Source organism: Limanda limanda, chromosome 14 (assembly GCF_963576545.1).
Source record: "Limanda limanda chromosome 14, fLimLim1.1, whole genome shotgun sequence".
Classification (NCBI taxonomy): Eukaryota; Metazoa; Chordata; class Actinopteri; order Pleuronectiformes; family Pleuronectidae; genus Limanda; species Limanda limanda.
In genome coordinates, this window is record NC_083649.1 from 16,009,851 (window position 1) to 16,031,428 (window position 21,578).

General features: G+C 43.2%; 1 protein-coding gene across 1 annotated transcript in view; it reads right to left on the bottom strand.

Moving 5' to 3' along the window:
• LOC133019840 (neuronal migration protein doublecortin-like) overlaps positions 1 to 16,958 on the bottom strand; it is a 42,729-nt gene extending 25,771 nt beyond the window's left edge. The window contains exons 1-2 of the mRNA XM_061086411.1: positions 16,860 to 16,958; positions 5,574 to 5,580 (exon numbers count right to left, since the gene is read on the bottom strand). Coding sequence (XP_060942394.1) covers positions 5,574 to 5,580; positions 16,860 to 16,958 — 106 coding nt within the window. The remainder of the gene's footprint in view (positions 1 to 5,573; positions 5,581 to 16,859) is intronic.
• Positions 16,959 to 21,578: the final 4,620 nt, after the last annotated feature.

Below are 21,578 nucleotides of genomic sequence, written 5' to 3' on the forward strand. Positions count from 1 at the left end.
AACTGGGAAGGTCCATTGTCCCAGACAGTGACATCATCACCACCACCACCGCTGCTGCTGCTGCTGAGTCCAGGAGGTGCAGCACCATGCTTCTCCCAGACAGGACACTCATCAAACAGTTCCAGTGCACAGCTATGTGACATGACATCATGATCGCCCCCCCTTTGTGGCAGATCGATGCACTGCAGAGGTTTTATCATGCCATTAAATCCAGATTCACATTTTAAAAATCAGCAGCAGCAGCAACACACTTGATATATATTTTTTGTTCCTGCTCCTGAACAAGCCTCCCACTCCCACTCCACACCACAGCATGACTCTCTCCACATCAGAACTCATCCACACACACACACACATCTACCCTATCTCTCCCATCCTGCAACATCAAGCTGCCTTTACATCACACCCACAAAGAGAAAAGTTTCCTGATGCCTCACTTCTCCTCCTTCATGCAGGATTGAGGAGAAGTGAGGCCACATGGCCGCAGAGCAGCAGCTGCACAAAATGCAAGTTTTCCTCCAGAAAAAAAAAAAAAAAAAAAAAGAGGGGAGGGGCACTACACCTCCTCACAATCCACCTGCTCACATCTAATCACCTCAAATATAAAAACCTTTCATCCAACACGTTAATGCCCACTGTGTTCACCCAATTGACCCAGTCCCGAGTCTAAAGCAGCCCAGTTCAATGTCTCCCCGGACCAGTGAAGTCTGAGGATGCTCCCACCATGTGGAGGACTTACCTGCGTCTCTGCTGCTGCCGGCGGAGGAGTGAAGGGTGTGTGCGCCTGAGTGTGAGTGTGGAAGGGGGGGAGTGAGTCTCTGCAGCAGGAGGGAAGAAGCACGCCGTCTCTCTCCTCGCCTTTGTCTGCCTTCAGTCTGAGAGCCGAGCCGCTGCTGCTGCCGCCTGCCTCCACTGGGTCCTAAAGCCAATGAGTCTCGGACCCGCCCACCGTGGAAATAACCCGAGGTACCAGTCAGCGTGGGGCTGGGGTGGAGCTGAGGGTCAGTCCCAGCAGAAAGGTGCATGGCCCAGTGGAGGCGTGCAGGGATGAGAAGGAGATTATTTTACAGTTGAGGTTAGAAAGCTCATGGTGCATGTGAGGGTTTTGTGTTCTGTCCTGATTTCAGCTCCCTACATTTATTTTCTAATGACTCGACAAGACTGTGGTTTTCCAGGGGAACTTAAACTGGGACAAAATCATTAGAGATTTGTCAAGTTTTGAGAAGAAACACCACAGTGGGATGCTTCCAGTCCAGTCCACAGTTGGGCGTGGCCCATTAGGATCACCAGGAGGAGTTTTTTGCTCAATTGTGCACGGCATCGTTGGCCCAATTCTGAAGCTTTGACAACTACCTTGTTCGGTCTGGTCCTTCAGAATTTTCATTGAGTCAGAACCAAAATAACAAGCGAGAAAGGTGCCTCAGAGCAAGGTTTGGACCAATGAAACTAAATCTTGAGGTGGTCTCGGTCCAGAACTATAGTTTGGTTCTTTTGCCATGTGAAAATGTTTATTTTGTATAGATCAGCCTTTCGGAGTGATTGCAGGAAGTTGAGACAGCATTAAAAAAAGATAAAGTAGATAGGTAAAAAGAAAGTGAATGAATATAGAGCTGAATTGTCAACTCAGCCATGTCAGATGCATGCTACAAACCAATCATTGTCAAGTACAGGTAGACACAGCAGATAGGTGATGAGGACAGGACAGTCGTATGAAATACAAGTATTTAACTCCCTAAATTACCATTGGACCCCAAAACTAACCAGAACAAATGTAAACAATGGAACAAAATCCTGAACCTCGGTTTAGACTATGCACAAATATCTGCTGATGAAAGAGACAGAAACTCTCCACCAGAATAAATGACTTTGTATGAGCCTCAAAGTCAGTTTGTGTGCTGGATGTTACCACACGGTATTTTCAAGATACTACACCGGCAGGATCTGTCACACTGAGGAAACCAAAACACCTCCTCACTATAGAGCCAACATCGCTCCCAGTGATGTTATATTAGATTACAAAGGGGGACGGCGATGTGAACCTTCCTCAAACTTGCGGCTCTGTAACCGGTCGGAGTAAAAAGCTTGTGCGCGGCGCGGTGTTCATTTCACTGAAAGCTCTGCCAGGATACTCGGGGCTCCACAGCCAGTGTCACCCACCGGGGGAAAGGTGAGAAGTGGAGCTTCAGAGGTGTCACACGATACTCCCATCAGGCCGAGATGTGCAAAGGGAAAACACAAACGCTATATTGGGCCAAACTTCGCCAAACAAATGAACTCCATTGTTGGGAAATACCTTGAAGAGTCTTGACTTCTGGGCCTGAAAAACTGGGCCACGGCACAAATGTGAAGTATAAGGTTGCAGGAACAAATCTTCTTTGGGCTGAGGCTGGATGAGGAGCAGCCTGAGGGCAGATACAACTTCACAGTGTTTTACTCACTTTTTAATACTGATGTGTTTTATTCAATAGCACAAGAAATGTTTGATATACTCTGTGATACAGAAAATAACTCTCTAAGCCAACTATGTATGAAATACTTTATTATTCCAGAAATTCCTTGGATTATCAAAATACAAAATAATGGTTTCATTGCACACGGATCTTCTTGGCAGGAAAGCTGCATTCTTCATACCCGTCTCTGCTGATATTGGCTCTGAGATCATAGAATATTAACTTTATAAACCCCCATTATTTTAGTAAGAAGTACAGCATCACAAAATCAGGGCCAGGATCTGCTTTAGGCAAATAAAGACCTTGGACTTTCAGAATTAAATTAAAACCATGAATTTTTCATGCAAATATATATCAAAAGTTAACAAATGGAATATGATGTGATTCACTGGTCAAATTATATAGAACAACATAAAAATATGAAGGCGGTAAAACATGAATTTAAAGACGTAGAACGTGTTTCTTTCATTATCCAAATGGTTGCACGTAGGATTTCTTCTGGGTTGAGGATATCGACTTAGCCTGGTGTGAAGAACACTAAAGATTATTTATGTGACAATCTTCATTAATACATTTCTCTACTTATAGACAGAAGACGTCAGTTGCTCTAAGATGGTCGGCGGATAACACGTCTCTGTTTATAAAGAGCCAACAAAAAGGGGTTGACTCTTTGCACGGCGGGACACGCTCTCTTTGTCGTCTCTTCGTCTCCCCTCAGGCAGAAAAGCTTCACTTTAAAACTCAGCTGTTGTCACATTCTGGAGCCTCTCCTTTGCATGTCAAGCATAACTCTAATTCACTCTGATCACTGGCTGCTCCACACCTCCCTCTGTGAGCTGCTGCCGCCCACTGCCCCGCAGTGTGACGGAAGGGGAGAGAGAGTGTCGGGGGCGGGGGGGTAGTCTATCAGGATGGGGGGGCAGATGGGACGTGAAGCAGATTTGGATACCTGGCTCCCAGTCAGGCGCTGCGTCACGTAGAGCCTGGTGTCATAAGGGAACATGTGCTCGGCGACTGCAGAAATCTGGTGCTTTGTTAGTATCAGAGGCGAGATAATGACATGGACATGGACGTCTTCTAATGTCATCATGTATTAATTGGTCACACAACTAATTTAGATGTCTATCACCAACCAAGAGCAAACATTTACCCGCTCGCGGTTTTCTGTTGCCCTTTGATGTATTCATGCATTTATGTATTTCAATGTTTTGCTTTCTTGTGGCCGATACTGTGGCTGCAAAACAAATCTCGGGGACAATAAAGTTGAAGTCACATGCTTGACTCAGCTGTAAGGGGTTTTCCTACATGACATCAGACTGAATTCATTTGATACCATCTTTGTTAGTGTCCCCTCATTTTTCACTTATGTTGTTCCCATTAAAACTGGAGATATCCATATACTTAATCCTCGATGACATACAAATAACCTCAATGTCTTTCACATATGAGTTTATTCCATGTGTTGCACCTATTTTCATACCATTGTAATATTCATGAATCTTAACAAACGGGATACAAGACATAGTACACTGTATCATAATACTGAAATGTTATATGAGTACATATGAGTACAAAAAATCATTTTAAAGGTCCCATTGTGGGATTTAGGAGGTATTTAATTTATTATTCTTAATTATATAACCTGAAACTAAGAATCATTGGGCCTTTGATTTGTTAGAATGAGCCTTTATATCTACAATGTGAACAATTTTTCCACAGAGTCCACAACATTGCACCGCCAGGTTTCTACAGTAGCCCAGAAAGGACAAACCAACACTGGCTCAAGCCTGGGCCTTCCTCGCTTTTATGTTTCCTGAAGGTCACCATTGTTTCTTCTCAATGCTTGGAAGTGTGCCAGTGAATAAAAGTCCCAAAGTGCTGACATTTTTCAAGATGAGCAAACTGACATCGCAGGTCAAGGTTCGAGTCAGGTCAACCAGGGTTTCCAGGGCAACAGGCATATGTTAACAATGTGTCATTACAGATATGGATTTCCATTTCATTTTAAAGACATATCGAAGATTATAATTGTGGATCAAATCAAAATGTGCACTTCTTCAATATTTCAAATTGATAATATAATATCCATATATCGTCTGCTGGTCGTTCCTATTGCTGTGCATTGCAACAAACAACAAAACTACATTTTCCATTCAACCGTGTGCATAATTTAAATCCAGTTGATAAAATGTAGACACGTGTCCAGTGTCAGTGTGCACATTTAGATAAGGTGTCTCTGGATCAGCAAACCAGCACACACAGCAAAGTACAGTGACCGTTACAGAAAGAGTGCTGTGCTGTGCTGTCTAGGTGGACTGCAGGATAAGCATAAGTGGTTCACAGCTGGTGTGAGGGGGGGACACAAGAGAGGGTTGGAGAGGGCCGGCCAGCCAGGGGAGGGGAGGGGAGAGAATGGCAATAGTGAAGGGGTTGAGGGAGGGGGGATTGTGGCCATGACGACCGATGGAGGAGGAAGTAAACAGATGTCCACAAGCTGGCAGACAGGCCCTGAGTGGTCGAGCCACAGAGAGACAGGTGGACATTCAGGAGACACAGTGGGACTGCAGAGACTGTGAAGCCAAGCAGGGCTCCGTGTGTCCCACGCAAACACTGGAGGCTCTCATAAATAAATCTGTCGTTGTATAATTTATTGAACTTAACATAAACAAAGCCCTTATTTGGTGTTTTTACGATGTGGGGCCATGAATCAAAGATTTGTTCATTGTTGTTTTGACAAATTAACCGAGATTATTAAGTAAAATGTTTTCTGAGTTCTATCACCAGACTCTCTCTCTCTCTCGCTCTCTGTCTCTCTCTCTGTCTCTCTCTATCTCTCTCTCTCTCTCTCTCTCTCTCGCTCTCTCTCTCTCTCTCTCTCTCTCTCTCTCTCTCTCTCTCTCTCTCTCTCTCTCTCTCTCTTTCTCCTGACTGGCTCTGTTTTGATGAAAACTCTTTAATTGATCTATATCGAAATGGCACAAAACTAAATCTTACTTAACCACATCGTATTTTAGGCACTGGCTGCATGAGCTTGTCTCAGTCAGACACTGAGAAACTGCGTCCACATTACTTTTTTTTTAAATGGGAGGAATCTAGGGGTCCCTCTTTGGGGTTTTACAATACCTGGATTCTAATTAAAGACATAAAATGTGTCTCCATTTAGTGTTGTCCAACTATTGACACAGTCCTGCGTAAAAAATTCTCAGCCAGTTGATGATGATCCCCAAAACGTAACAGGCTAACACAGCATTTTCCTCCTCTTCATCACTCTAAAGGCTGTCCCTTCCACTTTGATGTGAGTTGAAATCCCGACGTGATGTGACAGTGAAGATGATGCAGAAAACCCTCATCACAGCAGTCGAGGCTTATCCGTCACTCACGTCCTCATAACACGCTTCAGCATTTTGTGGAGTCAGTGCAGCAGCAGTGGTCTCAGGATGAAACTTTAACACTGGAGAGCTTTAAAATCCCCTGGAAAGCTGGTAAATCGGAGGGCAGGAAGTGAGGGAGACATGCAGTCGCCTCCCTCAGTACCAACTGTCAACAGGACCTTCACTAGGATACTTCAAACCCAGCTGCTCGCTTAACATCTAAGAGACTAGAAAAACTCAGTGAAGGAGGGAAAAAAATGCAACGTTTGAACAGGTCGAGGGTTCAAGGAGGTGACTCTGAGCAAACCTCATGTGCTCTGACGGCTGTGATGTTCAGGAGACAGCAGCGTCAATGTGACGCCACCGGTGCCACATGTCAATAGAAGTGAGCTGCGAGGTTAAACATGGAGGGACAGAGAGGAGCTCAACAAGCTGCACAGTCCAGAGAGGACGTTTGTCTTAGTGTGTCTCTTAATGGGCCACTGGAGACAAGCTAAGCATGTACATCAATGAAGAATTGGATTAGTAAATTAGTTTGTGAATGATTGGATTAAACTGTGGTGTAACATGTCAGTCTGTCACCCTGTTCATCGTGTTGCTCTGACTCTTGTGACCTTGTGACCTCTATAGCGTCACCCTGATGTTGGCATGTCTGGTTTTGTGTGCAATGTCTCAGCTTCTGTTAGGTTGTGTGGTGTGAACTTTGTTATGCACATTAATTTCACACTCAGGATGAACTTCAATAAATTTGGGAATCCTTACACCTTTCCAAATGATTGAAAACATACTCAGATATCAAACTTTACTGAAAAATAACAATGCAACAGTATAGAAACGCTCAAGTCCTGCAAGTAAAAGTACAAAATTATTTGTATCGTAATAACTAAAAGCACCAAATGTAAAATTACTCATAATACAAATATGTTAATTGGATAACCAAATAAATATGAAATATTTTAATGCATATTGCTGTAATGTTGTAGCTAGTAGTGTTGGGCTGGAACTACTACTATATATCTCAACTGTAAGAACACATAATTATGTGTTTTTTGTTGATAATATGTATATGATGAATCTGAATCTGAAAAATGCCACACGCAATCAAATATGCAAAATATTACTAAAATACATGATTTGGGAAAATGTACTTGCTTTTAACTACTGACTGCTCATATATAATCACCTTCAAGTATTTGTAATTCCAATCTGTCTGTTATATGTGTTTTGAAAACAAAGGTTAGCGTGTGAAGGTGATATAAGATGGAACATGGTGCACATGTTACACCTGATAAACATCAATATTTTAATATTCAATATATTCTAGCATGCTGTATTAACATCTAGCTAAAGTCACTGCTGTGCCCTGAAATGAAAAGTGTGGCTGTGCACAAAAGAAGAAAATAACATAAATGTATGACTCTTTTCCACTTGTCTCGTATTTCTTTTGACTTTATAAGTAGTGTCATGTGGTACTTGAAAATTAAAGTAAGGATGTACAAAAATAATTAAGCGATAAAGTTAAGTAGGGACATTTCCCAATACTGTGAAATAATAACTGGAGGAATTGGACAGTGAGTAAATAATCCTGACTCATGTTCAAACTGTGAAGTCTGACCACAGCATGACTCACGACGGTGTGATGGTGTTGTTACGGTAAAGAGAGTGATGAGCCGGGCGGACCTCTGTAGTAATGGCAGCATCATTTAACAAAGCCTAATCAGTTACCATGGAAGCTTATTCATGGCCGTAAAAACCTTGAGAGGCTTATTCTGAGCCTAATCAGCTGCAGTCGCTCCGGAGAGAGCACAATGAGAAACAGAGGATCACGTCATGGTTTCTGAAGAAGCATTTTCAACCTTAGAGGCGCTGAAACATTTTTCATTATCAATTCACCGTCTGATGAATCACAGAGGTGTGACATCATCATGTGTCACTTTACATTGTGCCTGTGCTGGAATGTGTGAGTCTGTACAAAATCGGCAGGATATCTCAAACATGGCGGATGGGCTTTAACAGGTTTGTAGGTGGGCAGCTCGAGTTAGAATTAGGGCGAGAGGAGAGGGAAAAAAAGTACAGGATGACCTGGATTTCCTGTACGCTCGTTCATATCGCCATGTGGGGAGTCACCATTGTGCCATTTCAAGTAGCTTTGTCTGCTCGGCAGAGTTTCTAATGAGGGGCTTTTGGAGGAGGATGACAGAGCGCTCTGGCTGTTCTGCCGGGGGAGGAGGTGCATTTAAAGGAAATGAGAAATGCTCTGTCCATGGATATGTCTGATACTAGACAACCCCCACCCTCTCCTCCGATGTCCCGCTGGCAGCCTGGTCGTACCATTAGGACTGGGAAGGGTGGCATTTAGTCTGAAACTCTCATTATGTCAGACACACTGAAAAGCTCTAATCTAGGCACCTAATGATAGGGGCGGAATTAAACCAGACTGGGCAAGGAAGCAGCAGAGGAGGAATCCAAGGTCCCTGATTCAGTTTAGTTTGTATATTAACACTTGAGTAAAGGCTGTGCTCAGAATATCCACTTGTAATGAAATACTTAAAGTAACTGTCAAGCCATCGTTTTCCTATTAATCAATTGCAATGTTACCATCTTCCCCTCTGCTTAAATACATGGACACCATTATTCCAATATCAAGTTAAAGCAAAAGGTCTGAACAAGACACTGTTATGTAAATATAATTTTCTGATGACCTTAACATGAATAAGGTCATACCCTGAGTAAGATCTAATTAAGAAACGTGGATATCAGTCTCATTATGTCTGTATGTATATGTCCCATCGGAGTTTTCAAAGCATCGATATGTACAGCAGTTATCAACTGCCATATTATAATAGCAACTCATGTAAACATCATAACAAATATAATGTTTTACTTGTAACGAGGGCAATCTTTGGATGACTGCTGTCCATGTAAACATAGTCAATGACTTTCACAGGAAAAACCTTCTCATGGACAGCAGTTTACTTTTTTTAGACATCAATATTGTCTCCTACAGAAGAGCTGAGAATGGAAAAAGAAAGGTGCCTATAGAAACATAAACCTCCTCAAAAGGGTAACAGCTTTAAAATGACATTGGCCGGTTAAGACATTCTCAATATAGATGTTCAGGGCACTTAAACTAGTTAGCTGTTTGTCCCTGCCATCATGTTCTCACTACCAGGCAGATGCATTAAATTGATAAATAAATCATTCAACCAAATTCGATGTGTGAAGAAGAAGGTCTGACAGATAGATAAGTGCACCAGCTAAATCAATCAATCAAATTAAAACCTTATTCATATAGGACCTTTCAAACAAATCATTCGCAATTCAAGTTGCTTTACAAGCGATTGACTAAATGTTTAACAAATGATTAATCAGTTCAGAGACCAGATAGGTTTGGTATTGTTTGTAGCTTTCTTGTTGTTTTAATCATAAACACTTGAAGGTGTAGCCTGGTTGGTCATGTGAGGAAACATTTAGGCCTCAGAAGCAAAATTACAGAACATTAGTGGTTCCCACATCCAGCTGATTATTCATATTCGCTCCTGTTATTACTTGGTTCGATGGAAATAATCCACAGTGTGGTGGCATGAATGAAGACAACCCACACTGTCGTCAAATTGAGTCTAATTTCATACTTCTCATTTCATTTGGTGGAGTTATCAGGTGTTACATTTTTCTGTGGCTGTTCATTGGAGATATTAAACCCAACGTACGCGTGAGCGGGGATTAAAGGGTTGATTCCTAAAGCAGGTACAAATAACGGTGAGCTCGGCCTACACACATGCCAGGCTGTGTGAAGAAGCCAGAACTGGATTAGCAGACGAGACCAAAAAGCTAATCAGCGGTTTTACTGTTAAAGTGTCACAACGATTTCCAGGCAGCAACTGGATTTTTCATGCCTGATCCTGCTACACCTCATATCCACTGAAAATAGGGTTTTAAATGGACACCAGTAACCATAATGTCACATGTCTGCCATCTGCTGGATCATAAGCACATTACAACACATAATCCAACCCTCAGTTTTTAGTGAATGACACTAAAGGGATAGTTCACAAAAAGATTTGACCTACTCCCCAAACTCAGAGTCTGTAAAGACTGAGTTAATGTACATAGACCAGTACCAGGGCCAGTGAGAAATTCCCTTCACTTCATGTCGAATTCTAAATCTGGACTCTGGCTTTAACCCCATAATGGATTATTGTCTAAATTGAGAGGTGAAAGTTAATCTTCACACAACTTTTTAATCTTTTCATATATTTCAGTGTTTTTTGATACATGTATCTGAATCACTTCCCCTCTTATGAAGGTATAACATTGTGTCAATTGACCAAAAATGTGGTAACTTTGTGGGTTACTTCGGGTTATAGACAAGTAGTGAAGTACATATTATGTCATGTTATGATTGGTTTGGTGTTTCTCTTTTAAAACTCATTTAAACTTATATTCTTATTCTGTGCTACTTTGAATGCACTCTGTCTGGTGTGATTTTGTAATATTGTTGTTGCCCCAGTCTCACTCTATATAATCTGTACTGTGAATTACCTTCTTGTAAATGTTATTGTGTGGGGGGAAACACTGTTAAATTCATAACTCCTTATTTTAAGCGAATTTACTTTCTGATTATAAATACATCATAAAGGCAGAGGGGTCTTAACTAGGCTTTCAAAATAAAAGCCCCCAAACCTGCAACGACTGCTCCCTTTGCTGTTCCATGGGTGTGTCCAGTTTTCTAAAGGAAGACTACCAGTTTAAAACTTTCTAATCTTCTCTCATGCATCTTTACTGATATCCAGTTTGTGCTTCATTCATTTTACCCGTTGTTTTGTTGTCCTTGCTTTTGTTTTTATGTTGGATTTGTGCCGTAACAAATGGCCACCAATTCACAGACTTACTTATTATCACGATTTATTATTAATGAATATTATCAGAAAAATAATCAGACTTTAAAATAAATAATTTATAACGTGACATTTATCATGATAATTACAGATTTGAACTGATGTGAATATTTTCATCTCGATTTAATTATGGCTGAATGACCCAGCCCTGGAATAAAAGTAGATTCATTCTTTGCCTGGCCCAGCAAAACAACATTTATTTTGAAAACCCGATATAACCGGATGTCCCCCAGTAAACTTTTCCAGCTGGACACACACTCACGCATACACACGCACACAAAGCAGTGCATGCTATGGTGGTGGACGACGCGCAAGCACCGAGCTCATCTCTCCCAGCAGCGCAAGACCCGCAGCAGTGAGCGGTACCTCTGGATGAGAGGAGGAAGAGGAGAGGCCGAGGAAGAAGATGTCTGTGAACGAGGTGTACGTGTTCCGACCCTTCAAGCTGATCGCGCTGCTGTGCGTCTTCCTGGCTCTGTGTCTGGACCTGGTGGCTCTGCTCAGTCCCGCCTGGGTCACCGCAGACCACTTCTCCCTGTCGCTGTGGGAGTCCTGCTCCCAGTCCGCCGCACGGCACCCGGACGAGGAGCCGCAGTGGAGCTGCTTCTCCACGCTCTCATCTGGTAGGAAACAGTGCTTTTAAATGTTGATTTCCATTCTATGTGTTGTTTGTAACTTTTCTTGTTCAAAAACGACTGCTGTTGTAGCACAGTGGAGGGTGATGTTGAAATACATGAGCTGCTTGTCTTGGAAAAACAAAAATCCAAAGGCTGGAAGTGATTTCTCTCCACTTATTATGGCACATGCGTAATGCTGTGGCAATCATCCCTTGTGTTGTTGAAGAGGTGGTTTTAAAGCAGCATGTTATCAGGGGATTGTGTTCCTCATCAGCCACAAAGAGGCTACACACACACACACACACACACACACACACACACACACACACACACACACACACACACACACACACACACACACACTTGGAAATACTCAAAGAGGAGTTGAGTATTTGTTGAACCGAACCACAGCAGTCATCGCCCCCCCCCCTCACCATGGGCACAGCCTGAGTTTACTTATCCCTGTTGGTCTCTGTCCAGCAGCTCGGGCGTTCATTGTTTCTTGTGCTGCTGATGAATTTCCTCTCTCCATACCACAGCAGTGACGTGGTGTCACTGAGGACCAGCAGTGGGATGCTGAGCCCAGTCACTGTGGTGCAACCACAGCTCGGGAGCAAGCACGGAAAACAACAGAGTTCCAATAGAGACCATGTTGACTTAGTAATAACTCTCACTGTTGTTATCCACACAGAGATGAATACATCGGTCAACTAAGGGCCGGAGGTGTAAAGTTTAGTCTTTGTGATTTGAAAAGTGTGTAAGATTTAGATGAAAGGCGTCTATTGGCTTATTGAATAGAAAAGATAATCCTAGTGATGTTTTCACTAGTGTGTTTCATCTAACTTGTGCAAATTGTTGTTTTCCTTACCCCAGAATAGGCGCTTTATATTTAGATACTCTATATTTACATTGGAAGCAGGTCCTCTCGACAGTGGCAGCCATGTCTGTGACAGTCGTCCAAATTGGACAAACTCAACAACTTTGGAGTTTTTATGACAACTGAAGGTTACCACAGGTTCTCTTTCAGGTTTAGAAGGGGAGGGGTGTTCAGCTGTAACATGCACCTTCACCAAAAATCCTTCTTTAGACTTAAAAGAAGTAAAAATGTTACATAAATGCTGACTGATATGAAAACCTTTATCTTGGTAAAACGTTTTTAGCCATATTGCCCGAGCCCTATACCTTCACACGTTTGTAGAAACTTAAACGTAATCCTCTTGGGCGCACAAAGAGTGATCACACTCCCAGCAAAAGTTCAGGCTTTGAAGAGACACAATGAGCATCTTCCCCCATCGTCATGCACCTCACCAGGCCCGGACCCACCAGGCCGCCTTTTGTCCGGCAGAGAAGCCACATGACGGGTGTTGACGCCCTCGACCTCCTTCCTTTCTCCCACTGGGGGGAGGAAATCCACATTAAACGTACCGGGTTTACCCCCATTTGGCTGGTGGCTGGTTCAGTGCTGTAGGTTGGCTTAGCTGGAGGCTCGTCCCCGTTATACATACAATAACTGACTGTAACAAAGAGGAATAGATCAGATTAGATTAGATTAGACTCAACTTTACTGTCATTGCACAGTACAAGTACTTATACAATGAAATGCAGTTTAGCGTCTAACCAGAAGTGCAAAAAAAAGGCAGTAAAAGTGCAGAGTATTGTGCATATTTAAGTGAAAATGTAAATAAATAGGATCTGTACAGTAAGAAATATATATGGAATATTACAGTATTAACAGGAATTGGAGGATATAAGGACGATGAATACACTATGAGCAGGGTAAAAATATAACTATATATAAATATGAATACACTATAGGCGGGGTAATACAGTAGTAAAAAAGTAACAGTAAGTATATGAGTATTGTGCATATTAAAGTGAAAATGTATATAAATAAGATCTGTACAGTAAGAAATATATATAGAATATTACAGTATTAACAGGATTGTAAGATATAGGTACGATGAATACACTATGAGCAGGATAAAAATATAAATATGAATACACTATAGGAAGGTAATACAGAAGTAAAAAAGTAACAGTCAGTGCAAATGTATAAATGTTCAAATGTTCAGTGGTTGGAGGAGGGTGTAGATAGCTTAAAACAAAACTTCATAGAATTACTTATAAATCGTGTCCTGGTTGGTTACTAAATATATATATATGAAATATTTCCTTGAACAGGCGTGAGTGACTTTTGCTGCTTATCTACCACCAGCACAGACTCAAACAGGCACGGCTACAAAGAGGGAAACCGGCGCTTGGTGTGGCTGAGTGCTCTCTGATATTGTGGAATGTGTCAGGGTGAATAGGAGGCGGGTTTGTTGCTGTGAGTGTCTGCAGAGCTCATTAAGGCAGCGGCGGAGGGGGGTGTGTGTGCTAGGGTTAAAGGTGTAGTTCACCAAAAAGCCAAAGCAGATTCATTTACACACATATTTTCATTAGGGTATCTCCAACGTTATTCAGTTGCAGATAATCTTTAGGGCGACGACAGGCCGGATAAGCTGAGGGCGTCTGAAGTCACGCAGATGAAAACAGTTTTAACACTCGAGTGATGGAGAAATGTGATGTGAGAACACTGTTTTTCTTTTTGTAGAGTTCACCACAGAGAGGCCACAACCACATAATGGAGCAAAGATGTCAGGGGGGGGGGGAAATAAGTATTTCCTGAGGGATGAATGAAATGAGGTTCACATGTGTCAATGTCAAAAAACGTTGATTTCTACCACACTGAAGACAATCAGCGCTCAGAGAGACAGAGACACACCCAGCAGAGTGTTCACTCAGCTTCATCAAATGCAAATTCTCTTTTGAGTCTCGTCTTTTGAGGTCGGGCTTCTTGTCTCCTGACGGTGACGAGTGGGGCATCAAAGAGAGGATACTGGGCGGGACAGGCAGGGATGGAAGACTTAAACATTTCTCCTGAATGCATTTGTATCTGGTATCAGACTCTCTCTCTCTCTGTCAATGCTTTTTAAGAATAGAAAGAGAGAATAAGAGTTTAGCTTAGTTTAATTATTAAAAAAGCTCTAAAGGGATGTGTAGGTATTTCCAGGGACGAATCCTCTGACGCACATGGAACCGATGAGGTTTGCTTTTCCAGCAGGAGCCACCGCAGTTTGTTTGCAATAAACAGATTAAATGTGCTGTTGAAAAGCCGCCATGACATGGAAAACGTTAGCACGAAGTGTAAACTATCACCAATACTGAAGTTCATAAATAAAGGGAGTTATATTAAGCCTAGGGTGCAGCTGCGGTTGGAATATCTTCTGAGATGTTTTCAGACGAGAAAAAATTGGGGCCGGACATTTTCAGTAGTTAGCTTCTCACATATGGTGAACGCAGCGGGAGATTCTAAGGGTCAGACACATTCCTAACAACAGGAAGAACTCAATGTTTATGTCTACGGCACTTCGACACCGGCAATTACCATCGGCAAAAACTCTTATGGCCTCGTTGACATCTTCGTGGAGTCTTCTGCGCATATTGCTCCTCTTTTTCAATCTCAGATATTTGTGTTCTGTCCGTTTTCTGTTTGTCGCTTATTAGAAACGTCACCAACACGCCAACTCGCTCGCTGTGGATTTTCTGGACTTGTTCCTGCTGTATTCTCACATGGGTTCTCTCTGACATTTTACTAGGGGCCTGTCAGGAAAATTTCAAAAAAATGTTTGGGGTATTAACTTTATTCAGCCCCTCTAGAACAAAATTGTGGGGACACCAGTGAAAATGTCTGATAGCAGCTTTTAAGATAAGGAAACCTGCAATAGCGAGTCAAATTTATTTGTATAGTCCATATTCACACATCACTCACTGCGGTTACATGTGTCCGATTGAAACCCGATTTCTGGCGTTGTCTGGTTTCAATCGAAGATCCATTTCATGTAACTCCACAAATCTAGATTTCTTGTGTTCGACTGAAGTCGGATAACCACCCCCAGATAAGTAGATCGGATTTGGCTGTATATCGGACAACGCGCGCATGTAACTCTGGAAGCTAGACAACAACTGGAGATGACGTCTTTGCGCATGCTTGAGATCCTGCCCCCCCCCCCCCCCCCTCCCTGGCCGTGTCCCGGAAGTCGACAGTTAGATAAAATGTCGCTGCCCGGTGCCGGCCGGCACAAACAAACAAACAAACCATTCTAATCAAATGCGCCGTTCGCATTCGCAGTACTCCTAGAGTAAACATGCACAACATCATGTAGGGACGTAGCTTCACCTTGCTCTCCGTTCGTCATCTTTCTCGCATGCTTAGTTGAAGGCTGTTGTTGTTTTTTGTTGGTAGTCACCACTAGCTGCAATGAAAACAGCGCCACCTATCGTAGCGGGGTATGAAATGCTTTCGGACAAGAGTCGGATTTCTCAGTGCCATGTACCCTGAGATAGAGCAGTTAACCCCCCATGGATAGAGAAACCAGGCTTCAGCCGAAATCGGGTTTATGCCATCATGTCAACGTAGTGACACGTTTACATGATGGCAGAAACCCGATTTCGGCCGAAATCGGGTTTCTCTATCCATGGGGGGTTAACTGCTCTATCTCAGGGTACATGGCACTGAGAAATCCGACTCTTGTCCGAAAGCATTTCATACCCCGCTACGATAGGTGGCGCTGTTTTCATTACAGCTAGTGGTGATCCTGCCATTTCCGCTTGACCTCGTCACCACTAGCAACACAAAAACAACAACAGCCTTCAACTCAGCATGCGAGAAAGATGACGAACGGAGAGCAAGGTGAAGCTACGTCTCTCTAGATGATGTTGTGCATGTTTACTCTAGGAGTACTGCGAATGCGAACGGCGCATTTGATTAGAATGGTAATGGCGAGTGCCGGCCGGCACCGGGCAGCGACATTTTATCTACGTGTCGACTTCCGGGTCACGGCCAGGGAGGGAGGGAGGAGGGGGGGCAGGATCTCAAGCATGCGCAAAGACGTCTTCTCCAGTTGTTGTCTAGCTTCCAGAGTTACATGCGCGCGTTGTCCGATATACAGCCAAATCCGATCTACTTATCTGGGGGTGGTTATCCGACTTCAGTCGGACACAAGAAATCTAGATTTGTGGAGTTACATGACATGGATCTTCGATTGAAACCGGACAACGCCAGAAATCGGGTTTCAATCGGACACATGTAACCGCAGTGACTGTTTGCCTCAGTGGATTTAAAGGGATAGTTCATCCAAAAATGACAAGATCCTACATCCTCTGTCTTCGTCTACAGTGAGAAAAACTACCAAAAAAATAATTTACAGGGAAAAAGCTTGTGTGTGATGGTGCAAGTACAAAGTCGCTTTTAATGTCCAATCCAGGTACATTCTACTCATTGAATCCAGTTACTGTGGCAACTGAGTTACCACTCAGGTTCCGTGTGTTCCTGACGGCTCTGTCGTGCAGGCCTGAGTTTGTTCTGCCTCACTCACTTCACTGTGAGGGATCCGCTCTTGTTTCCGTGCTTGTCAGCAAAGCGCTTCAATTCAACAGTCGAGCTTTTGTGTTTGTGCGTGCTCTCCTCCCTCCCTCTCTAACCTGCGTGTGTCCCCTTCCCGCAGACTGGCAGATTGCCACGCTGGTGCTCCTGGTGGCCGGCGGCGTGGCGACTCTGGTGGCGTTCTTGGTGGCCCTCATATCCCTGTGCCGGGGAACTCAGAGACAGCACTACCGCACCGTGGCCGTGCTCCTCTTCACTGCGGGTAAGACTTTTCCTCCACCTTCCCCCATCACCTTGCCACCGCTCAGCTTCTCAAAACATCAGGCCTGTATGAATATTTATACAACATTTGGAAACAGAAAGGCAGCTCGTATGCATTCACCACAAGCCCGGCAATTTCCATACACACAGTGTTTTTCTTTTTTTTCCCCCGTTCCAGTGCTCACTTTAAATAAAAGGGTGCAGGAGAAAAGAAGCTTGCTTGTTGAGCTCATTTTTTTCTGTGGTGAGGAGCTGCAGGCTTGTGTGCCAAGATGAAGTAGCCGCAGAATTTGCAGACTTACCAACACAGTGAAGTCACTGAGCGACAGAAAACCACAGACTCCTCAGCCAGCGCTGGCTCCCTGCCGGACTGCACTGTGTGCTTTGTGAGAAGGTCCCGCGGTCGAAACTAAAATTTGACACCGGAGAGGGAGGATCTATATGAAACACACAATTATAATGCAAGTTTTAGCAAAACACATTCCTTCATATACTATACAGGCAGTTGAAGTCACTGCCTCTCAGCCCGTGCTTTGACTCTATTTTAAGAGCAGTGATGAAACGCTAACCACTTACCACCGTTTAACTCTGCCCGGTCCTGCCAAAGTTTCCAAAGTAAAATTTGATTATGTAATAAATCAGACATCCTGTCATGTGTCACAAGTAATGTTCCACCTCCTGCAGTTTCTCATCACGTCTGCAAGTTCAAAGGAGGTGATGAGAAATCCATACCCTTCTTGGGTTTCTTGATGTTAATTTCTCTCTCATATCTATTGTAGCTTGTTTATTCATGACCGTTAGAGGTGCTATCCACTTAACTTTGAGCAGAGTTGCTACCTCTGCCTAGGAAGTCATGTTTCCACCCTTGTTTCTCTATTTGTGAGCAAGATTACACAAAAACAACTGATTGGATTTCCACAAAACTTGGTGGAAGGAAGCTTGTGTTTAATTTGGTGCAGATCCAAATCAAAAGTCTGGATCTGGTGAATTTAAACGTGGTTTCATAAGGGGACTGTTGGACTCTTGTTTGCAAATTTCTTCTCAAAAAAACATCTATCAGTGAACCTTCCAAAGATAAACAAATCAAAGCATAAGAACGAATTCCACGTCAGAACAAACCTGAATATCCATATTTGGATATTTTAGTTTTCCCAGGGAATTAAACATGGGTCTGGATGAAAAAGAAATGAGGCACATTAAGGGAACTCAAATCTATGAGTGAGTGTAATTTGGTGAAGCTTAAATTAATTTTAGGGGACTGCTGGGCCTTGGCGGTGGTATTTCCCTCTGTTTCCTGTCTTTGTGCTCTGTCGCACATTTAACAGTCGCACACAAGCGTGGTCTGTGTCGGTTCATCTACTCAAACTCCTCCACAAGAAAGTGACTGAGAATATTTCCTAAAAAGGGCCCAACCATCTGTCTCTTAAGTCTTTTTTCTCTGGAAACACATAATTACATCCATTATTTATACTGCTTACCTGAGGGTCACGGGCGACGGGGGGGCTGGAGCCAATTCCATTTGACATTGGGCGAGGGGTGGGTGGGGGGGGGAACACCCTGGTCAGGTCATTAACAAGTATATTACTGTAGGATGTAGAATAAGACCACAAGCTGATAAATATGTTATTTTACAATGGGCTTATTTCCCAGTAGTGGCAGATAGATAAAACAAATCTGTTAGGTTAGTGATGGAAGGTCGATGTAGGAGATTTTTGTCTTGTTCTGTCCCTGAAAACATCAGTGACAAAGGACCAGTGTGTGCAGCCATTTTAATGACCACGTCTGAATGACTGTTAGCCATTTACTGAAAAGCGTGGGAATGCAGTGTTATCCTTTCCTGTGTGTAATTGCTTTAAGAGCCTTACGAGAATAAGGCCTGCACACAGACACACACAGTCCTCAGCAGCAGCAGCAGGAGAGGGGATGGTCGTTAAATGCCCGTTGGCAGCAGCGTGGCTGTGGTATTTATTTTCTGTCCAGAAATATGACCTCAGCGGGCTGCGAGCTCAGTATGGCCTCCATCAACGCCACTGCATTCTCCAACTGCCATCAGACCTCTCGCACGCCCACCGTGCCGTCCTGTAGAGAGGAAAGGTGGAGCCACGGCTGCAGAGAGTCCTCTCCTCATGAGTCACCGAGCAGCGCACGGAGAGGAAAACTGCTGCGAGCACAGACCACAGCTCCTCTTTGATCGCACACGTGCACGTACACGCTCACGACAACGCTATAGTTCATGATTCACAAAGATGGAGGAACCACAGTGGTATTTTTTAGATCTCAAGATGGAAGAGAATAAGGGCGACTGTAAGAAAGGGCTCAGGATGCAGCTCTACTGGTTGTTCCCAGTTCCCAGCTCATATGACTAAAGGTGACTTTGCTGTTCGGTTCCCCAGACTGTGGAACTCTCTATTGAAATCAGACAGGCATCATTTAAATGTCACCTATAGTCATTCCTTTAACGCAAAGCATTTATTAATACGTTACTGGATTGTATCTTCCCACTCCAGACATTTTACTACAGTGTTTTTTATGTCGTTGAGCCTTCCCTTGTTTGTGCTGTGGTTTTTATTGCCGTTTTGGTTCTTCTCCTCTGTAATAAACAAATAATACAATATTATTATAAAAAAAATAAAAAAAAATGTGTTCAATCCACATTTCAATAAGTAGAGCCTCTGCACAGACTTTGCCTTGTGCTGTTTAAGTCAATCACTGTCGAGGAAAAAAAGCCGGCCACTTCCGAAGAGTCCTTACTTTGAACTGAACAAGAAATCCACAGGGAGATGTGTCACATCAATGCCTCTCTCAAAGTGTTTTTGTCTTTTGATGGAGGTGTCACACTCTGCAGGAAATAGAAATGCATTTTTGTTCCAAATCACATCCTTTGTCTTTTTTAAGAAAAGGTGTGGTCCTCGCTTAAATCGACAATCGGAATTAAATTATGATCTTTTACATTATAAGCCGAATGCATTCAGGCAATTGGTTTATCATGGAAAATAGTATTGGACTTGTTTAAAGCTGTTTTGAGACATACATCATTTTTTACTAACAGGCTTCTAAAAACACACAGTTTTCTTTGTTCCCTCTGACAAGGTCACCTAAATGACTGAATGCTTTCAGCAAGATTATAAACTGTGAGAGTGGAAGTGTAGAACTCTGACTGTATGATTTTTAGGATATCTCATGTTTGACTCTCTCTCCCTCTTTTTCGTGTTCCAGTGGTCCTGCAGGCCTGCGCTCTCGTCCTCTACCCGATCAAGTTCATCGACGGAACGGTTCTCCAGACGTACCATGAGTTTAACTGGGGCTACGGGCTGGGCTGGGGGGCCACCATCTTCATGCTGGGCGGAGGGATCCTCTTCTGCCTGCGGACGGACATATACGAGGATGCAATGTACTAAGCCCCCCCCCCCCCCCCTCAGCCACCTCCCCCCACCCACACCCTGCTTCTGGAAATACACACACACATAAACACACACATGGTGTGTGATACTTCTCTCCACCCTGCAAGCACAGACCCCGGTTCTCTCTTTCTCTCGCCGTCTCACTCTCTCTGTTATTTTTAGACAGGTTGTGAGGGCCTAATTCAGGCCAGGGGCTGTTTGTATTGGGGCCTTCACACTCCCCACCCCCACCCACCCACCCACCCCTCTCCACATGCGGCCAGCGGGTCCCTCAGCCCTGCCGCTGTCAACAGTGAGGTGCAAAAAACACAGAGAGCGTTCTGGACAGGCCGCGAGCCTCCGATGCTACTGGACGTTTCCATAGCACTTTGGCCCGGATCCCTCTATTGTCAGAGGAACAGGACGCTAGATTCTCCCTGACATGTGATTGTGCGGTGGCCGGACATTTAAAGGGACTGCATATCTCCACAATGCCTTTTTTACAATTCTATTTTGTAGCATTTTACGAGGACAAGCTTGTTGTTCATGTATCGACGGCCTCATATCCCACTTTATACATATTGAAAACCCAAACTTGCCCTTCACGTGTTCTAGGGCTCAAACGTATCTTGTGAAGCGAAAGCCTTCTGATATTAGAAGTGTAGATTAGTCACCCTGAGCGATCAGGTGTTTGTTTGAAAGTTAAAAAATGTAAATGTGTACAGAGTATTTCTACATGAAGAAGAATAAACAGCTGTAGTTTTCGGGATTGTTTAGGAGTGTAAATTATTGTTAAAAAATAATGCTTGCTGCGATCATGTGGCCTTCTGACAATTTCACCTTTGACAGTTTCACCTTGAACGACTTCTTAGAGCAACGCCTAATAAGAGAAAAGCTGCCAAACTATTTCACACACCAGAGGAAGTTGCACCAGGATGTGTGCTGTGTGAAAATGTGATTTATCGTTTAGAAATAATTAGCAACATAAAAAAAACTTATTAGTCTAACAAAGAGGCATATTTTGCAATTCAATTTTAAAACCGTCTGAGAGTTGGCGTATCCATGTCATGTAATTACTGAGATCATTTTTACCGCATTGTCATATTATTTACTTGTCAAGGATGAATGTGCTTGAAGGATTTATTGTTGTTTTTATTAAAACATTACAATCGTTAA